We start from the raw sequence: 22,925 nt of genomic DNA, 5'->3' as shown, positions 1-22,925 counted from the left end.
TAGGATGCCCAAGTCTATCGTAGAGCCCGATATATTAATTCAACATCCTTCGTTACTTTTGTACAACTTTTGTTTCATAACTTAGACATATATGAATGTAAAAAAAATATTTAGTTCATTTATTTTTCATATAATCCCGAAGTGATACCTTTTACGTCAGGCTATTTTTAGAACTACTATTTTGAATTTATTTATCGGGGTCCTTTTACGTCACCCAAACCGACTGTCGCCTGTTAGCTCTTAGCATGTCAGCTAACATCCATGACAGTTCTATGGCTGTTGTGATTTGAATAAATAGACATTTACTGCTTGTTGAAGTAGCAGTTTTTGTGGTTTCGTTCGTTGATTTAAAGTTGTCAGCAGGTGTAGTTGTTTTTTTATTGAGTGAAGATGTGGAGCTCCGGTCGCCGTGTCCTTCAGAGTGTGCTCAGCCAGCCTGTCAGGAGTTTCTCACTGACTCCTGCTCAGGTCAGTGTCTATGGATCCTAAGAAAACATTCATGAAATAGCAAATTTGTTCTAATTTGTAAACGTATTTAATGTAAAAATTGAAACATGCATTTCTTTCTTCCTCTTTTTTTTTTTTTAGATTGCAAATCCACACATCTGATGTAAATCAAAGCTGTGTTAAGCCTACAGTTTAATGTTTTTCTGCAGAGCACAGTCGTGGTGGAACGTTGGTGGCAGGTGCCCTTATCTAAAGTAGGCAGTCCTCCGAGGCTTCACCCTCGAAAACATAGGATTTACAAGTTGGTTTCGGACACCAAACACACGCCCACGGAGAAGATGGAGCTCATCTTGATACAACATGTCCCCAGTGAGTATGTTCTCTCAACAGGTCATCTTTAGAGCATGTAAGGGATCAGTTGATTTTCATCATGAAATAAACTGGTTCGTTCTTGTGACAGAGTTCGGTGGACGAGGAGACACTGTGTTTGTCAAAAAGTCTATTGGCAGAAACAAGCTGCTGCCTCAGGGCCTTGCAGTTTATCCATCACCAGAGAACAAAGCAATATTTGCAGAGGAGTTAAGAGTGTGTATAGTATTAAAATAGTCATTTATATCTCCCCACGCGTTGGGCATCAGTGAATGAATATTTATCGCTGTCACCTTGTTTACCAAACAGCTTTTACGTGAAGGGAAGATAGAGGAGAGAATACAAACCGCTACTGGACTAAAAGTGAGTTTGTTTGGATTGAAGCTGTTTAAATGTATACATTGAACTGCAGCTATGATTTTTCTTTAACAGATTCCTTGTGTTTTTTTCTTTATTAAAGACAATAAATTATCTACAAAACTCCAAGTTGGTTATACAAATTCCTGCATGTGATTTCGAGGTCACAAAGGAAGTCGTCTGCAGACACCTTTACAAGAGGGTATGGCTACTAACATCCTTTATTCTGTTTTCCTAGCGTGATGTTACGTGACTAGAAGTGTACATAAAATAAAATGGTCACTATCGTTGTTAAAACATCTCCACAGCTGAAAGTTGTTGTGCCGCTGGATGCATTGAGTTTTCCATTTGAGGCAGTTAAGGACTTTGGTGACTACTGGTGTGAAGTTACAGTAAGAAATATTTTTATTTTTTTTTAAAAATTGCATTGTAAAAGACAAGAAAAATAGGTTTTGTGAATAGCTTTAAAATGTATATCCTGAATTATTGCCCTTGATTAGATTTTTGCATATTGCCGCTAAAAATAAATGTTGACATTCTATGTCACCTCTGGAACAAAAGAGCATCATGTTGTGGGGTACTGATCACTGTCTTTAATATTTTTACCCTCTAGGTTAATGGTATAGACACAGTTCGTATCCCAGTGTCAGTTGTGCTACATGAAAATAGACATTTAAAAACCAAGAGGTTGCAGGAGGCAGTTTCAGACGAGGATGAAGCTGCTTTGGATACATTTTCTGCCACCACAGTGGAAGCTGAAGCTGGCAGAGACGCCTCGATCAAAGCTAGTGAGGCTGAAGCTTCAACCTCAGAAGGAACATCTGCAAACTCACAGACGAGTGAAGACACCACATCATCGCCAAGTGACCTCCCAAAAAAGGATTAACGGTACTCTTAAGTTCAGAGGAATTTGTGTTCAACTTCAATGGTTTTTGTACGTGTAAAAAATAAAAATCTTTCCATTTATTTCAAGGATTCATCTTCGTGTTTGGACATGCAGTTGCAACTTTGATGCTTTAACTTGGGAAATATCCTTTTAAAGGGATCTTTTGTAATTATAAAAATGAGCAAAAACTAAACAGTAGCATTCTTAGGTATGGAGCCAGGAGAATGAAACGTTTTATTTTTTTATGGACATGTGTAACAAAAAAATAGGATAAACAAAAGATTTGTTCCTGCAACATCATCTACTATTGTCACTGAGTCTGGAGTCATTTCCTGTTAATTTTGAGGCTTTCTTCATCTTTTATGTTACCAATTTGTCTGAAGATCCACTCTGTTTTAGGATAATGAGCTGTTTTAACTAAAGAAATCAATATTCCTGGACTGCTGGTCTGTTTCTGGCAAAACGTTAAGTAGAAGCACATCAGGCCTCCATTTTAGTCTCTGCAAAATGCTGCATATGATGAAATAAAACAACTTCCTGAGTTTACATCAATGCCTGATACCACCCATTTATTTGTTTACAGGGGGAGTGAATAAAATTTGATCCAAGGCTACTTAACAGGATGGGAATGACTGATAGTTCTGTCCAGGTGTCCTATGGGTCCTTGAGTCATTTTTATTTTGTTCTTAAGGGAGGAAAAATTGAGGTGTTAAAAGTTTTTGAAAGAAGACCTACAGCCAATGAAAGCGCAATAAATTCAAAATACCTGGGTCATGTTTGCATCTCTTCCATTTGTGTGGTTATATTTGTTTCCTAAACAGGATCATCAAGAAATGGCATTTTTGGAAATTAACCATACACTTCTTGATTACAGGGTGGAGTGTGTTTCAAAGATGAAACCACTTGATTCTCAAGTCGATTGACATTCCAGTGGATTCATTTTTGTACAACGCAAAATCTAAGGAATTAGAAGATTGGATGTCTTGTTGGAATTTGAAAGGGGGTTGAATTAAAAGTCCTTTATGGAGTGCCAGTTGTTTCCACATTCAAGTCTCTCTTAACATGTGCTTTTGTAAACCGTGCTAGTTTTCCTTATAAAAATTAATGTTCAGTGCCATAAGAGTTTTGATTCATGTCTATCTACACTGTGCTGGGAATATAAGGAAATAAATTCTCCCTCTCATAAATGAAATCATGCTAAACCTGCGCTACTGATAAAAACTGGAGATATTGGCAGCATTTTGTTTCACCGTCCCGTACAGTTTAATAAACCTTCTGGCTCACTGGCAGCAAACGACAGACTGAGAGATTGTTGTGGTAGATTATCACCCAATACTAGAGCAGTAAAATGATCCAACACCTCTAAACACACCTAAAACTAAACTTCAATTTGACATGAATACATGGGCAATTTCACAGACACAACCGATCCGTCGGTGGGGTTCAGGAGAAAAGAGTCTATAACCTGGATATCGGCTGGTGAAGTGTCAGCTACAGAGCCTGCTGAAGTTCTAATCCATGTTTGGTTTTCTGGCAATTCATTTACGTAAATTTAAAAAAACAAACTGATAATGTAATGGGAAAAAAAAGGCCCTCGTGTTCAGGCAACGGCCAACATTAAATATAACGAGTTATGAGCAACTGCAGCATTCAGTGTGTATCCCAATGTCACCTTTTTATTACAAAATCGATGAAAATATAAATACGTCATGTGTCACAGCTTTCGAAATCTTCTCACCACCCACATCTGACTAACATCTGCCTGATGCCAGAGAACCAAACCTGTTCTGTACAGTCAACTATTGAATAAAACAGTCCTATGAACAGTAGTCCTACACAGTCAAAAGGAAAATAATGGCCACTTCAGGGTCACATTAGATCATCTGTATATGACTGGCAGCAGGTACCTTAAAAACACTGTTACACTATTACGTAGGTATAGCGCTGTGACTGGAGTTTCGGTACTTATAAGACAGCTGTTCAAGAGAACAACTGGATCATAACAATTCAACACAAACACAAGGAGGGAAGGAGAGGAAAAAAATCTGTATTAAGGTGAGTTTTGTTTTTCGTCCAGACACAAGTTCTCTCTCTGTAGGAGCTGTGGAGAAGGCCACACAACTTCCTGATGTGAAGTTTCCACTGGATGATGTTTAGAAACCGTATTTGGCCTGGGTCTGCCGACGGGTTAGCTTGTTTTCTGCCCAATTATTCTTCAGCTCGAGTTCCCGTTCCTTCGCCTGTGGAAGAAGACGGACATGGGGAATGAATGGAAAGGTATGAAAGACAAAACAAGAGTGAACTCTGATTGTGAGACTTGTTTACTTGTTGGTTATTAAAGAGAGAAAAACAAATATGAAGGATGGAGTAGCAGAAATACTTGGCTGAATGCCTCTGTTTGAGCTTGTCCTAAATAAAGCTCACTATAAAAAAAACAAACTGTGATCTGAGGCCTGCTCAGCGAAAACAATCATGTCAGTCCACAACCTGCAGCTCCACATGCAGAGTCATCTCAGACTGGGGGGGTGTCTACTCTGTGTTCATTAAGAGACCCTTCAAAAATAACTAAATAATAATCTACTCATTCGCAGAGTAAAATCTGAATCGCATCCCCTTAAAACACACAACCATACGTCATTAAATGGTTATTGAGTTGCAAGGAGAATAGTCCTTTCATCAATACAAGCAAAGAGATGAAAAATGAGAAAGACTTTGGTTGTAAACGAGGCACAAATCAGGAAAAACATGAAAATGTTAAGCGTAACTCTACAGAGAACCTGATATCTACTCAAATAAATGCAAACATGATGATTTGTGCCCCAGCAGCACTCACCTGGTGAATGAGATATGTTATCTGATGCTTGCGTCGCTGCTGTCCCGTCGGCTGTTCTCCTTTTCTCTGCAAAAATGAACGAGATGTTCAACGTAATGGCTTTTTATGCTTTATGACTTGCACTAAATCAACAACTCTAGAAGCACCAAACCAATCTGCTGAGTCAAATTGCCACAATCGTTTCCTTCCTGAGTGTGGTCACGCTAGAGATAAGGATCCTGTCTCAATTTAACATTTTATGGCTGCAGGGCTTTGGGTACTTTTAAATGAGTGTAAATTAACCCTTAACTACATTCCTGTTTAAAATCCTGATCACAAATTTTCTAACCACAGTTCAGGGCTTCTGATAAAGACCTCACAGTGATGTGATCAGGTCACCTTGCTGAAGGACTGACGGTTCTGCTTCTCCTCTGTCATGTTCTTTGTCATCCACCGCTGGTTGCCGCTCAACTGGTCGTCTCCCTTGATCTCCAGGAACTTCACCTCCTCTTTGCCTCTGTTCCGTTTCCCCTGAAGCCGCATGAACTGAAGCGCAGGAGAATACTCATGTCAGTTAAACATTTGCATCCTGGCTTGAAGTCACTATTATGTGAAGCTGTACAGTTCTTACCCCTTCATCATCAAACATGGCGGACTGACCAGGCTCTTCAGACTCCCCAAGTCCAGGATTAGGATCTTCATAGTATGGCTCATTATAATAACCCTGTCCATGGAGAAATTATTTTGGGGTGTCACTTATATTTTTGAATAAATTAACGTTTTTGCAAATGTACATCTAACATGCATACACTCCCATCTTTAATGATGTACTGCATGAGTCATTGTTACCGGAGGGAGAGCTTCTGGGCCCGCCACGGGCTGTTCGTACTGCTGATATTGACCTCCCCATGCACCAGCTCCCTCCTGGGTCCCCCCAAAGTCGAGAGGAGCATCTGACTGCCCGGGCTCGTCTGTAGGTGAAAAAGGAAGCAGGTTTGCAGGAGCCGGCGGCTCTGGATCTAGGCTTGGAATCACGGCAGGCTGGGAGCTTTCGCCGAGTGAAAAGTAGTTCTGCGGTGTTATGTCCTCCTCGTTATCCTGATCGTCGGAGGCGATTTGTCTCGCCAGCTGCAGCGCGGCTGACTTTGCTGCAGCTTTGATTGCAGAGGGGGATGCACTCGAACCAAGAAGACCTGGAGCGTGTGCCCCAGGCTTAGGTCCTTTGGGTTCTTGACGTTTAGTGAGTGTGTGAGGAATTAGAGGTCTGTCAACCTCCTTCACTGTCAGGTTTTTGGGTTGCGGTAGAAGCGAGGACAGGCCTGAACCTGTACCCTGGAAGAGACGTAGATCGGATTCAAGAAATGGCAGCTACAGCGCTGCTGTCGCATATAAATTCTGCTCTGTTGATTTCTTTAATTTTAGGACTTTTCTAGCCTTAATCAACGTAAAGATGTTTGATAGTTTATTAAACCACCTGTAGTAAAAGCACCTATAGAGTGAAGGAGTTAGATTTTACCTGAGGAAGTTGTTTCTTCTTCTTTGCTGGTTCATCCTCATCTGAATCTGACTATACGACATGAAAACATGAGAATATAAATTACAACCAGACTGATTACATGCACCACTATAAATATAAAGGAAATCAGAGAGCTGATTTATACTCACATCCCCTCCCTGTATCTGAGGTATGGTGATCTTTACAGGTTCTGTTCGCTTCCTCGGCTTCGGTAGACTAGAAAATAAGCTTCCTTTAGATGTCTGAGGGTCCAGGTCGTCGTTTGACGTTCTGACTCCTGCCGTAGAATTCGCTTTTGCCTCCTTGCTTGGTCCGTAAGTCCCCCCTGGATGTTTAGGAGCAGGCAGGACTGAGAACAGCCCGACTCTGCTGTCAGGTGGGGCAGATGTGGTAGTTTCTTCCGAGTCACTTTCATCACTGCTGCCGTAGGCAACTAAAGACATGTTTGTTTAGGTAATAAAAGATTAAAGATAAGCAGTAACTAGTGGACATGGATAACCACTTCTCTTCGATTAGGCCTCTGGAAGCCGTATTCACGTTTTCCAACCAGTTTGATTCACTAAAAGGTAAGATTAACGTAGATCTGCATAGTCACGGAAGTAAAAGAAAGAAAGAAACCCCCCAGCGGAGCAGCAGGGTGTGAAAATCTAACGTTCACTGAATGGAAGTAGCTCAACTTCGCAGCACTAGCTAACGTTAGCTAGGCCGCAGGAAACGATACGAGTTCTTGGTCCTTTCTTCCTTCAGGTTGAATTAGTCTCGAACCTGTTGCTGCACATAAATAAAACAACATTAGTTGATGCAATATATGCGTTGTAAGCCACGAAACAGACCATTTTCAGTCCCTAGACTCCATCAAAACATTCGCCCCCATCATTCATTATTGAAGAAATGATAACTGCGCATCTTTCTACGCAGCCCTGTTTTCTTCTGCAGTTATTTTTTAATCACAACTTGTGGGAGTCAGCGCCCCCTGCTGGCTGCTATTGAAACCTCCGCTTACGTTTTGTGAACTACTGTAGTCAAGTTTTTCTTCATAACTTTATTTAATTCCAACAAGTCAACAGTAGAAAATCAGTGCAACAATACCCCTCAACAGCTGAAAATTGGAAATGAAACTGGATTTATAGAAAACAATAAATAAATAAATATCGTTACAGCAAAGAATTTCAAAGGTTTTAAAGATTTTCAGGAAATCACAACCATATACTGACAAAATAGTATTGCAAATACAAAATAAATACTGGTTGTGCAGACAAATATTGATATTATCATGCAATCCACCATTAAGAGCTTTGGTGGAGGTATGAACTCTCTGGATGGGTTCTATTTCACAAATGCTTTGGTGTAAAGAAGAGAGATAAGATAAGATAAGATAAGATAAGATAAGATAAGATAAGATAAGATAAGATAAGATAAGATAAGATAAGATAAGATAAGATATTTCATTATTAGTCCAACAGTGGGGAAATTTCCATTATTATGCCAGCCTAAACATTGTGGGGTAAGTTACAGAGATATTGGAGAATAAAGACCCAACAAATAAGATACATTATTAGGAAAACTGTTGTTTTAAAACAGAAATTACATGTTGTTGGAGTTTACTGTACATTAGAATACATTCTCTCTGTTTTTCTAGTCATGCACAGTATGTCTCAATAACCTGTCACCTGAACAACTTCGTAATTAGTGGTTGTATTTCTGGAAACTCAAGAACAGATAATGTTACATTTCCTATTTACATTATTTAGGTTGGAAACCTCTACATGTTTTTCTTTAGTTTTACATTTTACTTTGACTATTGATAAACTAATTAATCAAATAATTTAAAAAAATACTCCAGACTTCTCAATGAATGCTTCCTTTCTTTTTTAATAAGTGCAGGTATATTATAGATGTAGTACCTCAGTCTGGCCAACAGGGGCGCGACTGAGTGCCTTCATCAGGTACTGGGGGCGCGTCTGCGAAGTGGGAAGCGGGTTACAATTTCAAAACCAAACAGTCCGAGGGGCGAGCCAGTGGCCTGTGGGGAAAACGTCAACCAATATCAGCGTTTTACAATTTGCTGCGCTATTCTAACAGAATCATTATCTTCAGCGAGGATTGCAATCCACCGAATCAACGAAAAAAGTCGCCTAACGCGTTTTCGCTCCAGTTTTCCGCGCCTGGATAATTTGGATGACAAACCGACACTTGGCTTGTTCGCTGCAGGTGTTGGCCAATCTGGATACTGCATCGCATTAAAAAAGAAGGAAAAAAAAGAAAAAAGGAACGCCTAGGTTGCAATTACATCTACATTTCCTGGCATAGCAAATAATTTCATCAAGAAACATGCCGAGGTCAACCAGGCAAAAGGAATACAAACCTGGAGATCTTGTGTTTGCTAAAATGAAGGGGTATCCACACTGGCCTGCGAGGGTGAGCTCTCCACATTAAACCTTTTGTTTACAGCTTAGGTATTCATTTCGCTGCTATCACCTGTTTCCATGCGAGGCCTAACTTAAGTTAGCGTTAGCTACCTTGAGTTAGCCTAGCTTGGTTATGTTGGCTAACGCTATCTACCATCCACACACAGCTAGCTAGCTAGCTAGCTAACAGGACTGTTGCACATTTCTTTCGGGTGATTCATCGCGTCGCCAGGCAGCCAGTGTCCTGCTCGGTTTGCCCCATTTGAATGTTTTTACCCGCTGCTCTTTGCCACTCGAGCTGCTTATGATATGCTTCTTACCCCCCAGGGGCCTTTTGGGCTAATATTATTTCATTCCAAGCCCGGCGTAACCATTAATAATAGCAATTGGTTAGCAGAACATCTGCTATAAGTTAGTTTACGCTCCATACGTAGCTTTTAGCGTCTGTAGGATTAGCATTGGTTAAATTTAGTTGGGTTATTTTGGGACAAATGTACGAATCCACATTGTAAATTAACATTAAATGCTGAAAAGGTTGTACATTTGGTATTATTGACGTTTAAATTACAAATGACGTGTTTACTAGTGGAGCCACATGCTTTGTTGAGGACATGTCTGTCTGCTAACACTTGTTGCAACAAGTGTTTGTGCGCCTAACATTGAATTACTTCCACTAATCTTGTTCCAGGTTAGTCAGGCTAATTAAAACAGTGTTGGGAGACCATAACGTCTATAAACACAGTAACCGAACCTGTCAGTGTTTCCTGACATTCAAAAAATCCACTGTGTCAGCCAGGATTCAGTTTCCCTCCCAAGTCTGACCTGACAGAGAATCTAATTCATCCAAAGTAAGAGATCCACCCGGATTATATCGATTGTGGATTTCTTTGTTGCTCCAGAGTCAAAACTGAATCAAATAAATGTGTATCAACAGTTAAACCCCAAAACAGCTGACCTGTCCAAACCCAGTCTGCAGCTTCAGTGGTTGTTTTTTGTGTCTGATGGAGCAGTCATCCATATTTTAAAATGATCAATCCTTATACAATCTAGATAGAATAATTAATGGATCTGATAGATAAATGTCAGGCTCGATGTGTGCCACTTCCCTCCTTTTTGTCAGCTTTATCAGCTCTGTGTCAGCGGTCCTCGATCCAAGCCCCACCTAGCCTGACATAGTGACCCTATCGGTGGTGCCAAAGGCCGCCAAAGGCAAATGAACGCCGTGCCTCGCCACCATAATAATATTCTCTGGGCCTTCCAGTGCTCATTTTCAGAACACACTGTCTCTTTGCTGCCACTTGTCTCTATTTAATTTGGCTGTTCAAACAATCTGATGATGCTATCTTGGAGAAAAGTTGTTTTTTTTTTTTTTTTTTAATGACCAAACAAGGATGAGTGTGGAATTTAAAGGGAGGCTTTAATAACTGCTGATGTGTCCTTAGGTGGAAATGTTGTGTGTTATAAATCATTCACATTAATGTTATCATATTTTCAGTCTTTGAATTGATTGATTTATGTGTAACTCAACAAGAAAACATATGACTCATTCAGTCAGTTTGACTTAACGTTCCTCAGCTATTAGAACGGGTTGCTTTCATTAAGCTTGGTCTTATTTGAACATTATTTTAGTATTAAAAGAACTGCACGACTTTCTGGGTTCATCAGCTTCCTGTTTTAAGAGTCTTCTTTTTTTCAGATTGATGAGCTACCTGAAGGAGCCGTGAAGTCCCCCTCCAACAAGTACCAGGTTTTCTTCTTTGGGACTCATGAGACGTGAGTAATGAGTGTGTATGTTGTGAGCATTTATTAAAGAATAGAAGTCTGGAGCAGGTGAGAATGTTAAACTAAGTTAAAGAGGAGAGCTTTACTTTGTTTACATATTACAAAAATTAATGCTTTTATTGCCAATAACATTTTCAGGAATATTTTTGTTATTTGGATTTTTCCAATAAAATTTGTACACAAGAAACAAAACTGAAAAATTTCAATCGTGTATTTCAAAAAGTTCAAATAACAGCAGTATTTCCAACACTTATGACTACAAGAGTAGCAGGTAGAAATTATTTATCTTCACCTACGCATCATAGATTAAACTGTCGAACAAATAATGATTGACTTCTCAGTTCATTGGCCACTCACAAAATGAAATTGATAAGAGCTGAGTCAGTGTACTAAACTCTGTGAATTGTGTTGCCTAATGTTTCCTCTGCAGGGCTTTCCTGGGGGCCAATGATTTATTCTTATATGAGGAATTTAAGGAAAAGTACGGAAAAACAAAGAAGAGGAAAGGATTTGCTGAGGGACTCTGGGAGATCGAGAACAACCCCACTGTCACGCACGAAGCATATGAGGTGTGTTTGTAGCTAGGGTGGTATTTTATTTCCTGTAATTCCAGGCAATTCCAAGAATTGCCTGGAATTTTGGGCAATTCAAGGCACACATTTATGAAATAGGTTTTTTGTATTTCTTTTGTCACGTTTGGCCAGTTAACCGTCTCAAGATTGGAATATTATTCCAGGAATTCAAGAATCCAAGACAAACACTTAGAATTTTTGCATCTTTAACTGATGTTTGTATTTCCACCTTCAGTCATCTAAGAAAGACAACGCATCAGAAGGAGCGAGAGACACTGGAAGCTCGGAGAAAGCGGATGCTGAGGGCAGCAGCGATGAGGATGAGGGGGCCCTGGTCATCGACGAGAAGAACGACCGGGGAGGAACTAAACGAAAAGCTGAGGAGTCCACAGAGGTGAGATTCACCCGTTAAACCTGACAAGAAGCCTAGGGCTTGTGAGTTGTTCACTCGTTCACACCTGACAAATCCTTTCTAAGACGTCTCCCAAGCGGCTGAAGGATGCCGAGGCAGAAGGTGACTCTAAAGTCGACGACGACAAGTCGAATGTCGAGGCGAAGCTCAATGACGTGGCTGGACCCAAGGCAACTGTTCCCTCCTCACAGAGCGAGTCGAAAGCAGAGGCCCAGGAAAACACCCCAGAGGGAGGCCAGCTAACAGCAGACAAGGTGAGACAGAATTTTTTTGTTTGTTGTTTTGTGTTCTTGAAAGAATCGTTATTCAATCAACTATTTCCCCATTCCACTGTTTTTCTCTGCAGCCTGTGACAGACAGCGCTTAACATCAACTCAGAAGAAAACCAAGAACCTTTGAGGCTTTTCTCTGGAATTCAAACATCAACATGATTACCTGCAGGATGCCAGATTTATGTGTTTAATTAATAGGAGAATTTAAAAAAAACAAACAAGCATTTGTATTGAGAGACAAAACATTTGCCATGGTTGGGATATCATATATCCCAGGAACAAAACATTTGCTAATCTGATTTAAAACAATTGGAATGAGCCCTTTAAGGCTCATTTATAAATGGGATTTTGATGTGTATATATTTTTTATTTCTAAGTGCAATTACATAATTACTAAGACTGAATGCTAGGTGTCAAAACTTTTATTTCAGTTAAGAGGGAATAAACAATATACAGTATGGTAAGTAAAATAAAAAAAATAAAAACAGTCATGTAAACCACAAAGGTAAATACTCTAATTTGATGGTTTTAAAATTAAATATTGTACAGAAGTAGACATTTTTTCATCATGCTCTCAAAGTTCATGGATTAAAAGTTTTACTTGCATGTGTTTCGACTAGCTTTTCAGCTTCATGAGTCTTATATAGTTATTGGAAACTCGAGTTGCACCTTCAGAATTTTGTTTCCCCTCATTAATCACTGCCTTTTCCACTTTCATGCAACGCACACGTCGTGCTGCGTTCGTGCCGTCGCAGGTGACCAAATTATTAATTTCTCCAAGTCAAATGTATAAAAGCCCATTTTGAGAAAAGTAAATTTGACTTTCAAGCATCTCTAACCTTTTTCTTTTGGATTGAAAAAAGCAGAAAGACATTCCTGATCGTTGTGTCAGAGCTCAGAGTTTTAACTTTTCAAGTCAGGGAGGAGCTGGGGCATTAGTTGGAGGCGGGTAAAAGTCACGTGTCCCCACTTTTCTCTGGAGATGTGATCTGCCAAAACTTTTTCAAATCTATCAGCTCAACATTTACCATCATGTTATTGTAATGTGTTCTTTTGCTCACATTGTTGCTGCCATTGCTTGATGATGGAGATGTAATTGTGTATTGCATTCATTGTATCAAAGGTTTATTTCATTGTAAATGCCAACATATGATATGAAAAAAATTTGCAGCCATCTGTAACAAACGGATTCTGACTTTCCAACCTTCTGAGCTGGAAAATTAGCCTGTTTTACTTCAGTGTCTTATTTGGATTGTGATGTTTGAAAGATGTTTTATTCCACTATTTGTTCAGAAGACATTCAAATGTGGTGTGTTTTTTTTTAATGCTAGATCTGCTCATCCTGTTACTTGGAATCATGGCTTTAATGTTCTTTCCTGTATTTGGCCACACAGTTAATCCAGATGAACAACAGCTTTTTACAAATGAAAATAATGATCGCTGTGTTTGAGAAGACCCACGTACACCACTGGTTCAGATCTAGAAAACTGTTACCCCTTCAATTCCGGAGTTAATTCTAAGAGTATATTTTGGCATTTTAAGTGCATTTCTTGGTTTAGCTTTCTCTGATAGCCTCAGAAGCTGCCTTTCATCTTAATCTGCTGCTTAGTTCACTGTTAAAGTTGCCGGTTCACCTAATAAACAATGGCCATTAGAAGAAAAAAAGTGTTTGTTATTCTATTTCTTTATATTCATTCAATCAGTTTTAGTTAGAAGACTTGTGATAGTTTTCAAATCAAACACATCTATTACACATGTACGTTTCCACCCAGTCAGAAATATATGAAAGTAAAGACAGCGATTGCTCCAAACAGAGCCTCAAGGGGTTTTGAATTGTGATTGCTGAACTTTTCTTGGCGTTCCGTAACACAGCCTGACAAAGTTTTTCAGGGGATTTTTGTTGAATTTCAATTTGTTTGAATGAAGATAAAACTTTTTGAGCTCACATTCCACACCCATTCTTCTGGACTAAACCTCATGTGAATTTGTAAATGTTCTATTTGGCATCTGATACAGCTCTTTCACAAGATTAATGACTGCTGTCATGGACAATTGCAGGTTTTCTCTTGTTTTGTGGTACATGAGAGCTATAAATACATTGCAGCCTTGTCACAGCAGGCTGACACTACAATGAGCTCACTGCATCTGACTCTGGCTGCTCCTAATATGACACCAAGGAAGATTTTGACATGTAGACATTGGCAGATTTTCTAGATAAGTGAATTATGGTGATGAAAACATTGATGCAAATGCTGTAGATAATTTTACTCAGTACTAAAAGCCAAAACACTCTAAACCTCAAAAGGAGGAAATGCAGACTGCACTGATTTAATTTAAAAGTAATGAGAGAAACATAACCTTGTGTAGCAAGGTAAATTGTTGTTTATGTAGTGTATGTGACAGCAGTGTTGTGATAAGACTTCAGTCAGACTGACCCTTTGCATGAAATATTGCCATGTTTTATAGAATTAACCTGTAAATATTTGATATATTATGTAAATCTCTAAAATATCAGAATCAGTCATATTTTTCGTTTTAATACACTGAAATACAGTCAAGGTGACCTTTGGGCAGCATCTAGCCAGGCCACAAATCAATTTACATCTCTGCCGATCACCGAATGGCTGATGCATTGTTCGACGAGTGCGCATGCGCATTGTCGGCTCAAGTCCTCCTGGCCACTAGGGGGCGCTGAGCGCAATCGCTAGCGTTTGTATCAAGACGGTGAGCTGCAAGTGTCATTGACTCCACAGAGGGTAACGTCTCATTGCAAACTACTTTTACCATCTATTTTTGTGATATAAACACTTAATTAAATGGTTAATTTGACAACATTCTAAAGTAGGAGTGTATGTGTGTTTGAAAAGATAGTGGCATACGCCAACATATGTTTATTAAGTCGTCTTCCCTGCTAGCTAATGTTAGCATCAGCGTGTTGGTCGTAACAGTATTCATGTCGGAGCGGATCAGGGAACCTTTTAAGATGATTTACAAGTATTAGGATCTTTTCCAGGCAGGACAATGAGGCTGACATCTGTCCTAATGATGGCAGCCAAATATGTTGTACCCAAAAACTACCGGTACGGCACCAGCAGACCCTGGACTGCGTCTGCTCGGTTGAGGAATCCACCGGGGAAGACGAGGAATAAGGTCTTTGTGGAGCCGATAGCAGACCAGGACTGGACTATTTTAAAAGGAGACATCGTGGGTGACTTTTAATATTACTCATCAGGAAATTTTTAAAAAATGGTTCTGAATTTATTTTATTTATTTATTTTAAATTTTATATAGCCTTTTGCTTTGTAATTATTAAGTCTTTTATGGTGTTGCTTAAGTTCAAAACTCACATATATAGTTCTGAACTTAACCTGGCTTCACAAGAGTGGTAGATAATGTAAGAAGGTTTTTGTGTGTGTTTTTATATACATGTGTTTTTCTTTTGTTTCCCAGGTCAGCATTCTTGCAGGGAAGGACAAAGGAAAGCAAGGAAAAGTTGTCCAAGTCTTCAGACGTAGAAACTGGGTGATCGTGGAGGGACTTAATACAGTAAGAAAGTCTTGTTTCTGAGAGTTATATTAGATCTTTCTGATCAGATATGTTTTCATGGAAATATGTATACGTGTCTCCATTTGTGTGACAAACCGTGGTATTAAACTCTAATAGGATGTGCATGATATTCATAATGGAGGACAGCACACACTTGATCAGGTTTTCATGAGCAGATGGAGAACTCTTTTTGATCTGCATAGTTGTCATCTGTGCTGTAGCCATTTTTTTTACATTGCCAGTGATGACTGATATTCACAACGTTCGATCTGACCATCTTCAGTCATGTCAGACGGCCATGAATTGGAATATCCGATCTAGGGAAAAGTGATGGAGTCTTAACCCTGATTAGAAAAGATCAAATTTCATCTCCACAGAGGTCTGGAAAAGGTTGCTTAATAAAGATCCTTTTTCTAAGTTGGACAATTTTGAACAGTTTCTTTGTGCCTTAGCATCACAGGACCATTGGGAAAAGTGCAGACTACCATGGGTTCCGCATTGCCAGTGAGGCGCCCATCCTTATTCGTGATGTCGCCCTCATTGACCCCTCAGACAAGTACAGTGTTCTTCTTCATTGTTAGGTTAAAATTGTTGTGCACATGTACACCCACTTATAGACTAGAAAAAGCTGATATGCAATCTTTATTTCTTAAAATTCAATAATGTCCTTCTTACATTGGTTTCCCAGGAATCCAACAGAGGTAGTGTGGAGATACACGGAGGAGGGTAGCAGAGTCAGAGTGTCCGTCAGGACAGGTCGTATCATCAACAAACCTCCGGTGGTGCGACGAGATGGCGTCGTGACAGAGGGGTGGAAAGGTGAGTGACTGTTTTTGTTTGACGACTGACTGTTTTTATGGTTATCTAGTTGTAATGCTATCCGTCATGCATTTTATGTACTTATTTGTCTTTGAAGTGAAGATGTGCTTGTATAAATTTAATTTTTCTTTCCCTTAAAGCAAATGCTATCATAATTGCACTGATGTAGGCATGTGACAAGTGTGAATTGTTACCCTTCTAGATTGTCCCAAAGACACAAGTAAAGAAGATGCTCTAGAAAAAACCTATGTGCCTTCTCTGAAAACCCTGGAGGAGGAAGTCATGGAAAAACTAGGCATCGTGGAGAATAGGAGGCACCGAAGGTCCTACTGGTACTGACCTGAGGCTATGTTGTGCTTCATGAGGTCCATGGAGGTTATGTGTTTTTGAGGGCGTTGAACAGAAAACGCGGGAGGAAACTACATGAAGATGACCACCACGGACTTGAGATGCTGCAGATCAGCTTGTAAAGGAAGTAAATGAAGGGAGGAACAAGTAAAGTAGACTCTGGATACCTTCAGGATAGTTCATCGTGTAAAATGATTTGATTGTCCTCCATAAACGGGATTGTGAACTCTTAGTGTAGTTCTATAGTGTACATATGTGTGTTTATTTTTTTCTAATTGTGAATAAATGTCTTAAACCAATGTAATGTGTTATTACTGTGTACTCAAGTCAGTAGAATATTCAGTAATACACAAAAATACCATTAAACAACACGTTATGACTTAACTTTTTAACAGTATTGTTATTAGTTTAAAAAAAAACACCTTTAGTAGTACTACTATTATAAAAGTAAACACATTGATACTTGATTTGTAATTAAAATAAAGTAAAAAACAATTCATATAAGATTTTTATAGCAAACACACTAATAATAAATAAACGAATAATTACAATGAAGGTCAGGTGACCAACATCGTCCAGGACTCAGGCGCTCCAACAATTTGCTGCGCCTCATCTTCATCCCGCAGGTTGAAACCTCCAGAGAAACGATAAATACTGTATGGAAAGTAAGTGTGAATGTGTCCTTAAATGTTTATATAAAATAAGATTATGAAAAGTGTCTGTAAACTCTCAGGTGATCAATAATGAACTATAAACTAGCACTGAAGTGAGCTACCAAACCTAATGCTAAGTCAGCTAGCTTGTTGCATAGCGCAGGAATAAAGCTAAAGTCACGTCACGGAGGAAAATCATTCTAATGTCAAATTATTTATTTAATTCTGTATATAAACTGATCGACATTTATTTAATCGGGGCTGTTTGTCACTGCCTTTAATTTACAGCAGTCGTTTCAACACAATGGGAGTTCGTCCCTTAGCCACCAGGTGGCAGCATTGAACCACGATTTGTTTAAAATGGGAAGCAGCGCAGTGTTCAGTGTCAAAGGTCAGCACACGGAGAACACGTGGATCTACCGCATCAGCATTGGAACAGCTGAGGCAAACAAAGGTACCACCAAGACGGAGTGTTTACTGGGGTTAAGTTATAGCATACACGTTGTTGTTTATAACATAAACATCAAGTTTCTTATTCTGTTTATGTGCTGGTGTATGAAGTCACACTGTCATCCCTCTGCACTTCACCTTGTGCTCCATCTTGATAGTGTGTCCATGTCCTGCACACTTACATCTGATGTTAGGCTTTATTGTGTAATACTTGTGACAATTCAAAAAACACGCAAATGATTTCTTGGCTCAAATTGAATTTGTTGGGATGTTATTTGGGGATTTACGCAGAGTCAACAATCGCAAAGAAACTCTAAGACACTTACTTTTAGAACACTTAAATTGCCTTCATTTTGGCTTGATCAACTTTTGAGCATGAATTTCAGCATCAAAACATCAAGGAACCAAAAAGCTGACTGCCTGATGGGTTTGATACTGAAACGCATTGCACGTCTGTATTTTAAGATATAACTTGACCATGCAATAATATTTAAGTCATTTAAAAGTTTTGAAAGAGTGTTTTGAAGTTGTCGTATGATTTACCATGTATACTTCATTGTGTTGGACATTAACCTACTGCCTACTCATGTTATACTACAGACAGCTAGGCATCTGGAGAGTTATAATTTAAGAATTGATTAAATTATTGCTGGCAAATGGTCAGAAAGACACGGTATGCTATAATGTAGTCATTATAGACATTTTTTCCTCCAAAAAACTGCTTTAATCAATTACAAAATCAAATCTTTCATGGTAAACAGCTTTGCAAAAGGCTGTCTTCGAACAAAAAATCTTTTACATATTTGGATTGAAAATACTAAAAATAATATAACTAACTGCTAAATAAAGTTTAGATCAATGTTTTTGAGTAAAGAAATGAAATATTTTCTTGGAAATTCTCATGAAAATACACATGTAATTATCTCAAAATATTTCCCAAGTGTTGATATACATGTCAATAAGGAGTCACTTTTTATTGTTGTATTTTTAGTATTCTAAAAGGTTCTGAAACAGACTGTTCCATCACAAGATTTGGTATGGGGCATGTGTCTTTGTGCAGAATACAAAAAAATGCACAATACCATTTTTCTATGAAGATTTATTCCCAGGAATGAGCCACGGAGCACAAATCTACCCTGAAACAGATCCACATTAGTGATGCTCAATAGTGAAAAACACACAATTAAAGTAGCTCCAGGCAGCCCCCCCGGTGTGCAGTGCCTGTGTGCAACCTTTCTTCCTTGTGGTTCGTCTCAATTAAGAAAGACAGACCCACATTATCAGACCTGATCAGAGGGTGAAGCTGCATTCATCCGCCAGGGCGGATGTTCAGCGAGGTGGTGGAGCAGGACTCTTGTTCTCAGGCCTTCAATAGCGTCCCGCAGCTCGGCCTGAATGCAGAGGGTTGCTGTCCGTCCCTTTCGTCATAGAGCCGATAACACGGCTCCAGATGGTAGTTTATTGTGGCCTGTGACCCCGAGGTCACGAGGTCAGAGCAGAGTGAACAGAGGCCAGTCGTTAAGGACTCCTCATGGAGTTCCTCTTTCTTCTGACAGACACGTGGCTCCCTAATTGACGACCCACCACCCAAAAACCCCAAGTGCAAGGTCCTTGACACCCAGAAATGACCTCTGTTCAGTGAATGAGAGCTGCAAGTAAAGACTTGTCATTATCCACTCATTTTTAGATTACTATAAGTGTGTAGATTAAAAACATGTTCTGTAGTTGAGTGAAGGATGGAAATTATTGATGTGTTTTTAATGTACAGCAGAGCAAATGTCAAATATGAGAATATCGGTAATATTTGGAGAGCAGTTTTTGGCTTCACAAGGTCTGTATAATTACAGGACAGAGGATTGAGAGTGGGGTGTGTGGGGGTGGGGGGTGAAAAGGCGTTCCCAGGTTGGCTGTGAACCTCAGGAGGAAGCTTTACTCACAACCCTTCACCCCCCGGCCGCCGCTCACCAACGTACAAACAACCTTTGTGGCTCGCCTTCTTTCTTCAATTCCAGTTTGGGAACATGCGGAGTGTTTTGGGGTCCCAGGAGTGTGTGTGTATGTGTGTGTGTTTGTGTGTGTGTGTGTGTGTGTGTGTGTGTGGTGAGGGGGTTAAGGGTGAGGGTCAGGGTTATGATGAAATTATATTGAAATACTCATCCCATCATTTAAAAAATTAATTGAACTATAGTTAACATATGTCTTACAAAGACATATGTTAACTATAGAACTTTTGTACAATTTGTACAATTTCTTTGTACAATTTCCTCCGTGATTATTAAAGTATCTATCTATCTATCTATCTATCTATCTATCTATCTATCTATCTATCTATCTATCTATCTATCTATCTATCTATCTATCTATCTATCTATCTATCTATCTATCTATCTATCTATCTATCTATCTAAGATCATGAGACTTTTTTTTAATAGAAATAATAAGTTTTGTGTTCTAAACTGAAAACAGATTTCAAAATCAAGATTTAGTCTGAAATAAAAGTCATAAATATCAAGTTAATCCCAAAGCATCTGCCAGGCAGGAGTTCCAGTGAGATCCTCTAAGATATTTATTTAAGAGGAACTGCACTGGAAAATGTTATTTGCTCAAAATGCCCACGCCAGATTCGACCTGAGTAACGCACACAGGGATGATTTTTGGAAGATGCGGCTGCTGATTCTGACAAAACAAACAGCACAAAAAATTAATGAACCATAAAAATATGTATGTGCTGCGTTTTTTCCTGAACACAGAACGTAAAATCCTTGATAAAACCATAATACAAAAAAATGTCTCATCTAAAACGAATAGGACATAGAAATCCCAATAATATTGTTTTTGATTTGATTCTCTCCAACACCTCTGTTCATCAAATTTTGTGCATTTTTTTAATATCATCTTCCACATTGCAGTGTGTTTGTTAATGTTTTATACATCTAAATCTACTGACATTTTTTCTCTTTCCTTGCAGAACCATATTGAGTTGAAGCTGCAGAATTAACAAATCAGACCAGTTCGCTATATGCAGATAAAATTTCATTCTCTTCTCTTTTTGATGCAGGCTGCAGGATAAAACCGTAGCAAAGTACGTTAGGTGTTTTCTTTGACTGAGAAGAAGTATATTATAATTATAAGTCATTGTATTAGCGTCACGCACACACAGTTTGTGGTATCATGAGTGTTGTGTGTACGAAGTGAGTGGAAGCTGCTGCAGCTGTATCGGTTTCTCAGCGTGGTGCTGAGTGTGGGCTGCGTTCATCCAGCAGCTCAGCTCTCAGATCAGCTCCACTGATATAATGGCTTCTTTAATCTGAGCCAATTAGGCCCATAGGGCACAGGGAGTGGCTGTTTTCACACTGCACCAATTTTCCCTGGTGGGGTGGGAGGACTGATCGACAGGCATCCGAGTGAGAACAGAGAGACAGAATAGCTTGTGATTTAAAACCCATGGTGAGACGATGTGGAGGCCCCCGCCTGCATGGGAACAACTTGTGGGAGTTTTCTTACGTCAGAAACAGTCATTCAGGATTATTTAGTCAAACCGAATAAAATAATCAAACTGTTTCTGAGAAGAACACAATCTTCTGCGCAGTTGGTGGAATTGACCATGCCCTACAATTTTAATTTAGCAACTTACACCCCCTATCAACATGTAAACACTTTTTATTGCTAGTTTTTATATGTATATTTTTTTCGCATGACATGGAGAGGAAAAACTACTGTATATGATTCCATAAAGCAAAAAAACTGACTGCAGGTTGGAATATTTGCTGAAAATATACAAGAAAATAAAGCTGTCTTTCATATCATTGCTGGTGTGGTTGGTGACAAAAATTCTATTAAATGCATTTTTCAAAATCATATTTGTAACATTTAAAACAAAAAAAGGTTTTCGTACCTGCAGAAATGTTTTGCATACATTTTTAAAAATTCTATTAGTTTATTTCTCTGTAATATATTTTTCTGATCTATGAAGCACAATCAAAATCGACAATAAATTGCCAATAATTAATTTTAGGAAGTTGTGTAGATTTTGATGCTGCTGTCAGAATCTCTGCTCATGCAGTTTTGCCAATCTCCAGCTGGGGGCGCTCTGAACTGAACACATGGCTGCATGGGAATGACCTCCTTGATTCTCAGTCATTGTTCTTGACGGTGTGGAAGGGTCCTGTGTGTAAAACTCTTGAGGGGTTATTGTTGAGTGTTTGTGTCATTCATGTCTGTCATTCTTGCAATTGTTCTGATACAGTGACTTTTAATTGGTCATCTGAAGTGTGTGTCTGTGCGTGTGCGTGTGTGTGTGTGTGTGTGTGTGTGTGTGTGTGTGTTACACACTCACAGATGAACAGTATGTCACCACATTTACACACCTTAAAGAAATCGGCATATATGAAATATGCATGTAAACATTTTGCGTTTTCATTTTGTTATTTTTTGCGTTGTTTTTTTAAATGCACTGCACAAACCTGACAGGAAAGGAGAGACAAATATCGTAATATCCAATTAATTTGTTTTTAACTTTTTCAAAATGAATCACTGTCAAAAGAAGTAAAAAAAAAAGTTTCCATCTGAAATATTTTCACATGGAAAACTGATTTATAAAATATCATGTTGAACAATCCGTCAGATGTAATGGAGTGAAAAGTTGTTGCATAAAAATGCAGACCCAGACATACAGGCACGTTTAAGCTACTTAAGCCCAGTAGATTCATAAATAATTATACACGATGCAGCAAACTCGGCTTCCAAATAAATTAATATATAATGGGGATGCACAGTATTCCAAAAACTCATTTGACAAAACCAAATATAACTCCTCTGCTGCTAAGTGGCGACATTTCAGATACAGATGATGTTTGCTCATGTTAATATTTTTATCTCCAACCTAACTGTTGAACATATAACATCCAAAAGTCTTCATGTTGTCAAGGCTTGTCCATCAAACGTGTGATTGCAGCGTGTTTAAACAGTTTCCTGACAACGTTGGAATCACCTCTGTGTGTTTTTCTTGTGCTGCTCTGATGAATTAACATGTGAAAGCCCTCAGTTCCTGTGAACCTATTTGACCTGTGACCTCTCCAATGTCTCACAGACAACAAATAGTTGCAGCTGCGATGGAGGGCTCCCAGTTTGGTTCTCACCCACAGACTCCAGTTCAGAGTGACCGGGCCATGTCTGTGCAGCGGCAACAATGAGTGAGTAAGAAGTTTTAGAAGTGGTTCTGACTTGTTCTGACCATGAATGACTTATTGAGACACATTCTTCACCCTCTGTTGTAT

The 22,925-nt window shown here is 39.1% G+C and overlaps 4 protein-coding genes across 6 annotated transcripts; 3 read left to right on the top strand and 1 right to left on the bottom strand.

Moving 5' to 3' along the window:
* Positions 1 to 191: 191 nt before the first annotated feature.
* Positions 192 to 3,943, top strand: mrpl9 (mitochondrial ribosomal protein L9). Of its 2 annotated transcripts, XM_068332788.1 has the most exons (8): positions 192 to 468; positions 657 to 816; positions 908 to 1,032; positions 1,126 to 1,179; positions 1,277 to 1,375; positions 1,482 to 1,565; positions 1,787 to 2,061; positions 2,147 to 3,943. In XM_068332788.1, exons 1-7 carry the CDS (start codon positions 391 to 393, stop codon positions 2,057 to 2,059), a joined length of 873 nt encoding a protein of 290 aa, XP_068188889.1. In that variant the 5' UTR covers positions 192 to 390; the 3' UTR covers positions 2,060 to 2,061; positions 2,147 to 3,943. The 2 variants fall into 2 exon arrangements, with proteins under 2 accessions (XP_068188889.1, XP_068188890.1); XM_068332789.1 differs by having other exon boundaries at positions 330 to 468; positions 1,787 to 3,943.
* Positions 3,944 to 4,090: 147 nt separating this feature from the next.
* Positions 4,091 to 7,300, bottom strand: prcc (proline rich mitotic checkpoint control factor). The gene is made up of 7 exons (XM_068332786.1): positions 6,537 to 7,300; positions 6,388 to 6,438; positions 5,721 to 6,203; positions 5,503 to 5,595; positions 5,271 to 5,417; positions 4,893 to 4,958; positions 4,091 to 4,299 (listed from the first exon to the last, which is right to left on the bottom strand). Exons 1-7 carry the CDS (start codon positions 6,828 to 6,830, stop codon positions 4,213 to 4,215), a joined length of 1,221 nt encoding a protein of 406 aa, XP_068188887.1. The 5' UTR covers positions 6,831 to 7,300; the 3' UTR covers positions 4,091 to 4,212.
* A 1,084-nt stretch (positions 7,301 to 8,384) lies between these two features.
* On the top strand, positions 8,385 to 13,489 carry LOC137607270 (hepatoma-derived growth factor-like). The gene is made up of 6 exons (XM_068332918.1): positions 8,385 to 8,805; positions 10,492 to 10,568; positions 11,008 to 11,146; positions 11,385 to 11,543; positions 11,627 to 11,815; positions 11,908 to 13,489. The coding sequence occupies exons 1-6, from the start codon at positions 8,719 to 8,721 to the stop codon at positions 11,926 to 11,928; spliced, it is 672 nt and encodes a 223-aa protein (XP_068189019.1). The 5' UTR covers positions 8,385 to 8,718; the 3' UTR covers positions 11,929 to 13,489.
* Positions 13,490 to 14,514: 1,025 nt separating this feature from the next.
* mrpl24 (mitochondrial ribosomal protein L24) lies at positions 14,515 to 16,845 on the top strand. 2 transcript variants are annotated; one of them, XM_068333357.1, is made up of 6 exons: positions 14,515 to 14,589; positions 14,847 to 15,037; positions 15,284 to 15,379; positions 15,832 to 15,935; positions 16,068 to 16,198; positions 16,401 to 16,845. In XM_068333357.1, the coding sequence occupies exons 2-6, from the start codon at positions 14,855 to 14,857 to the stop codon at positions 16,535 to 16,537; spliced, it is 651 nt and encodes a 216-aa protein (XP_068189458.1). In that variant the 5' UTR covers positions 14,515 to 14,589; positions 14,847 to 14,854; the 3' UTR covers positions 16,538 to 16,845. The 2 variants fall into 2 exon arrangements, with proteins under 2 accessions (XP_068189458.1, XP_068189459.1); XM_068333358.1 differs by lacking the exon at positions 14,515 to 14,589 and having other exon boundaries at positions 14,608 to 15,037.
* The last annotated feature ends 6,080 nt before the right edge of the window (positions 16,846 to 22,925 follow it).

This window comes from Antennarius striatus, chromosome 14 (assembly GCF_040054535.1).
Source record: "Antennarius striatus isolate MH-2024 chromosome 14, ASM4005453v1, whole genome shotgun sequence".
Lineage (NCBI taxonomy): Eukaryota > Metazoa > Chordata > Actinopteri > Lophiiformes > Antennariidae > Antennarius > Antennarius striatus.
Note: the sequence above shows the minus strand (reverse complement) of the source record. Positions and strands in the feature narration are given on the sequence as shown.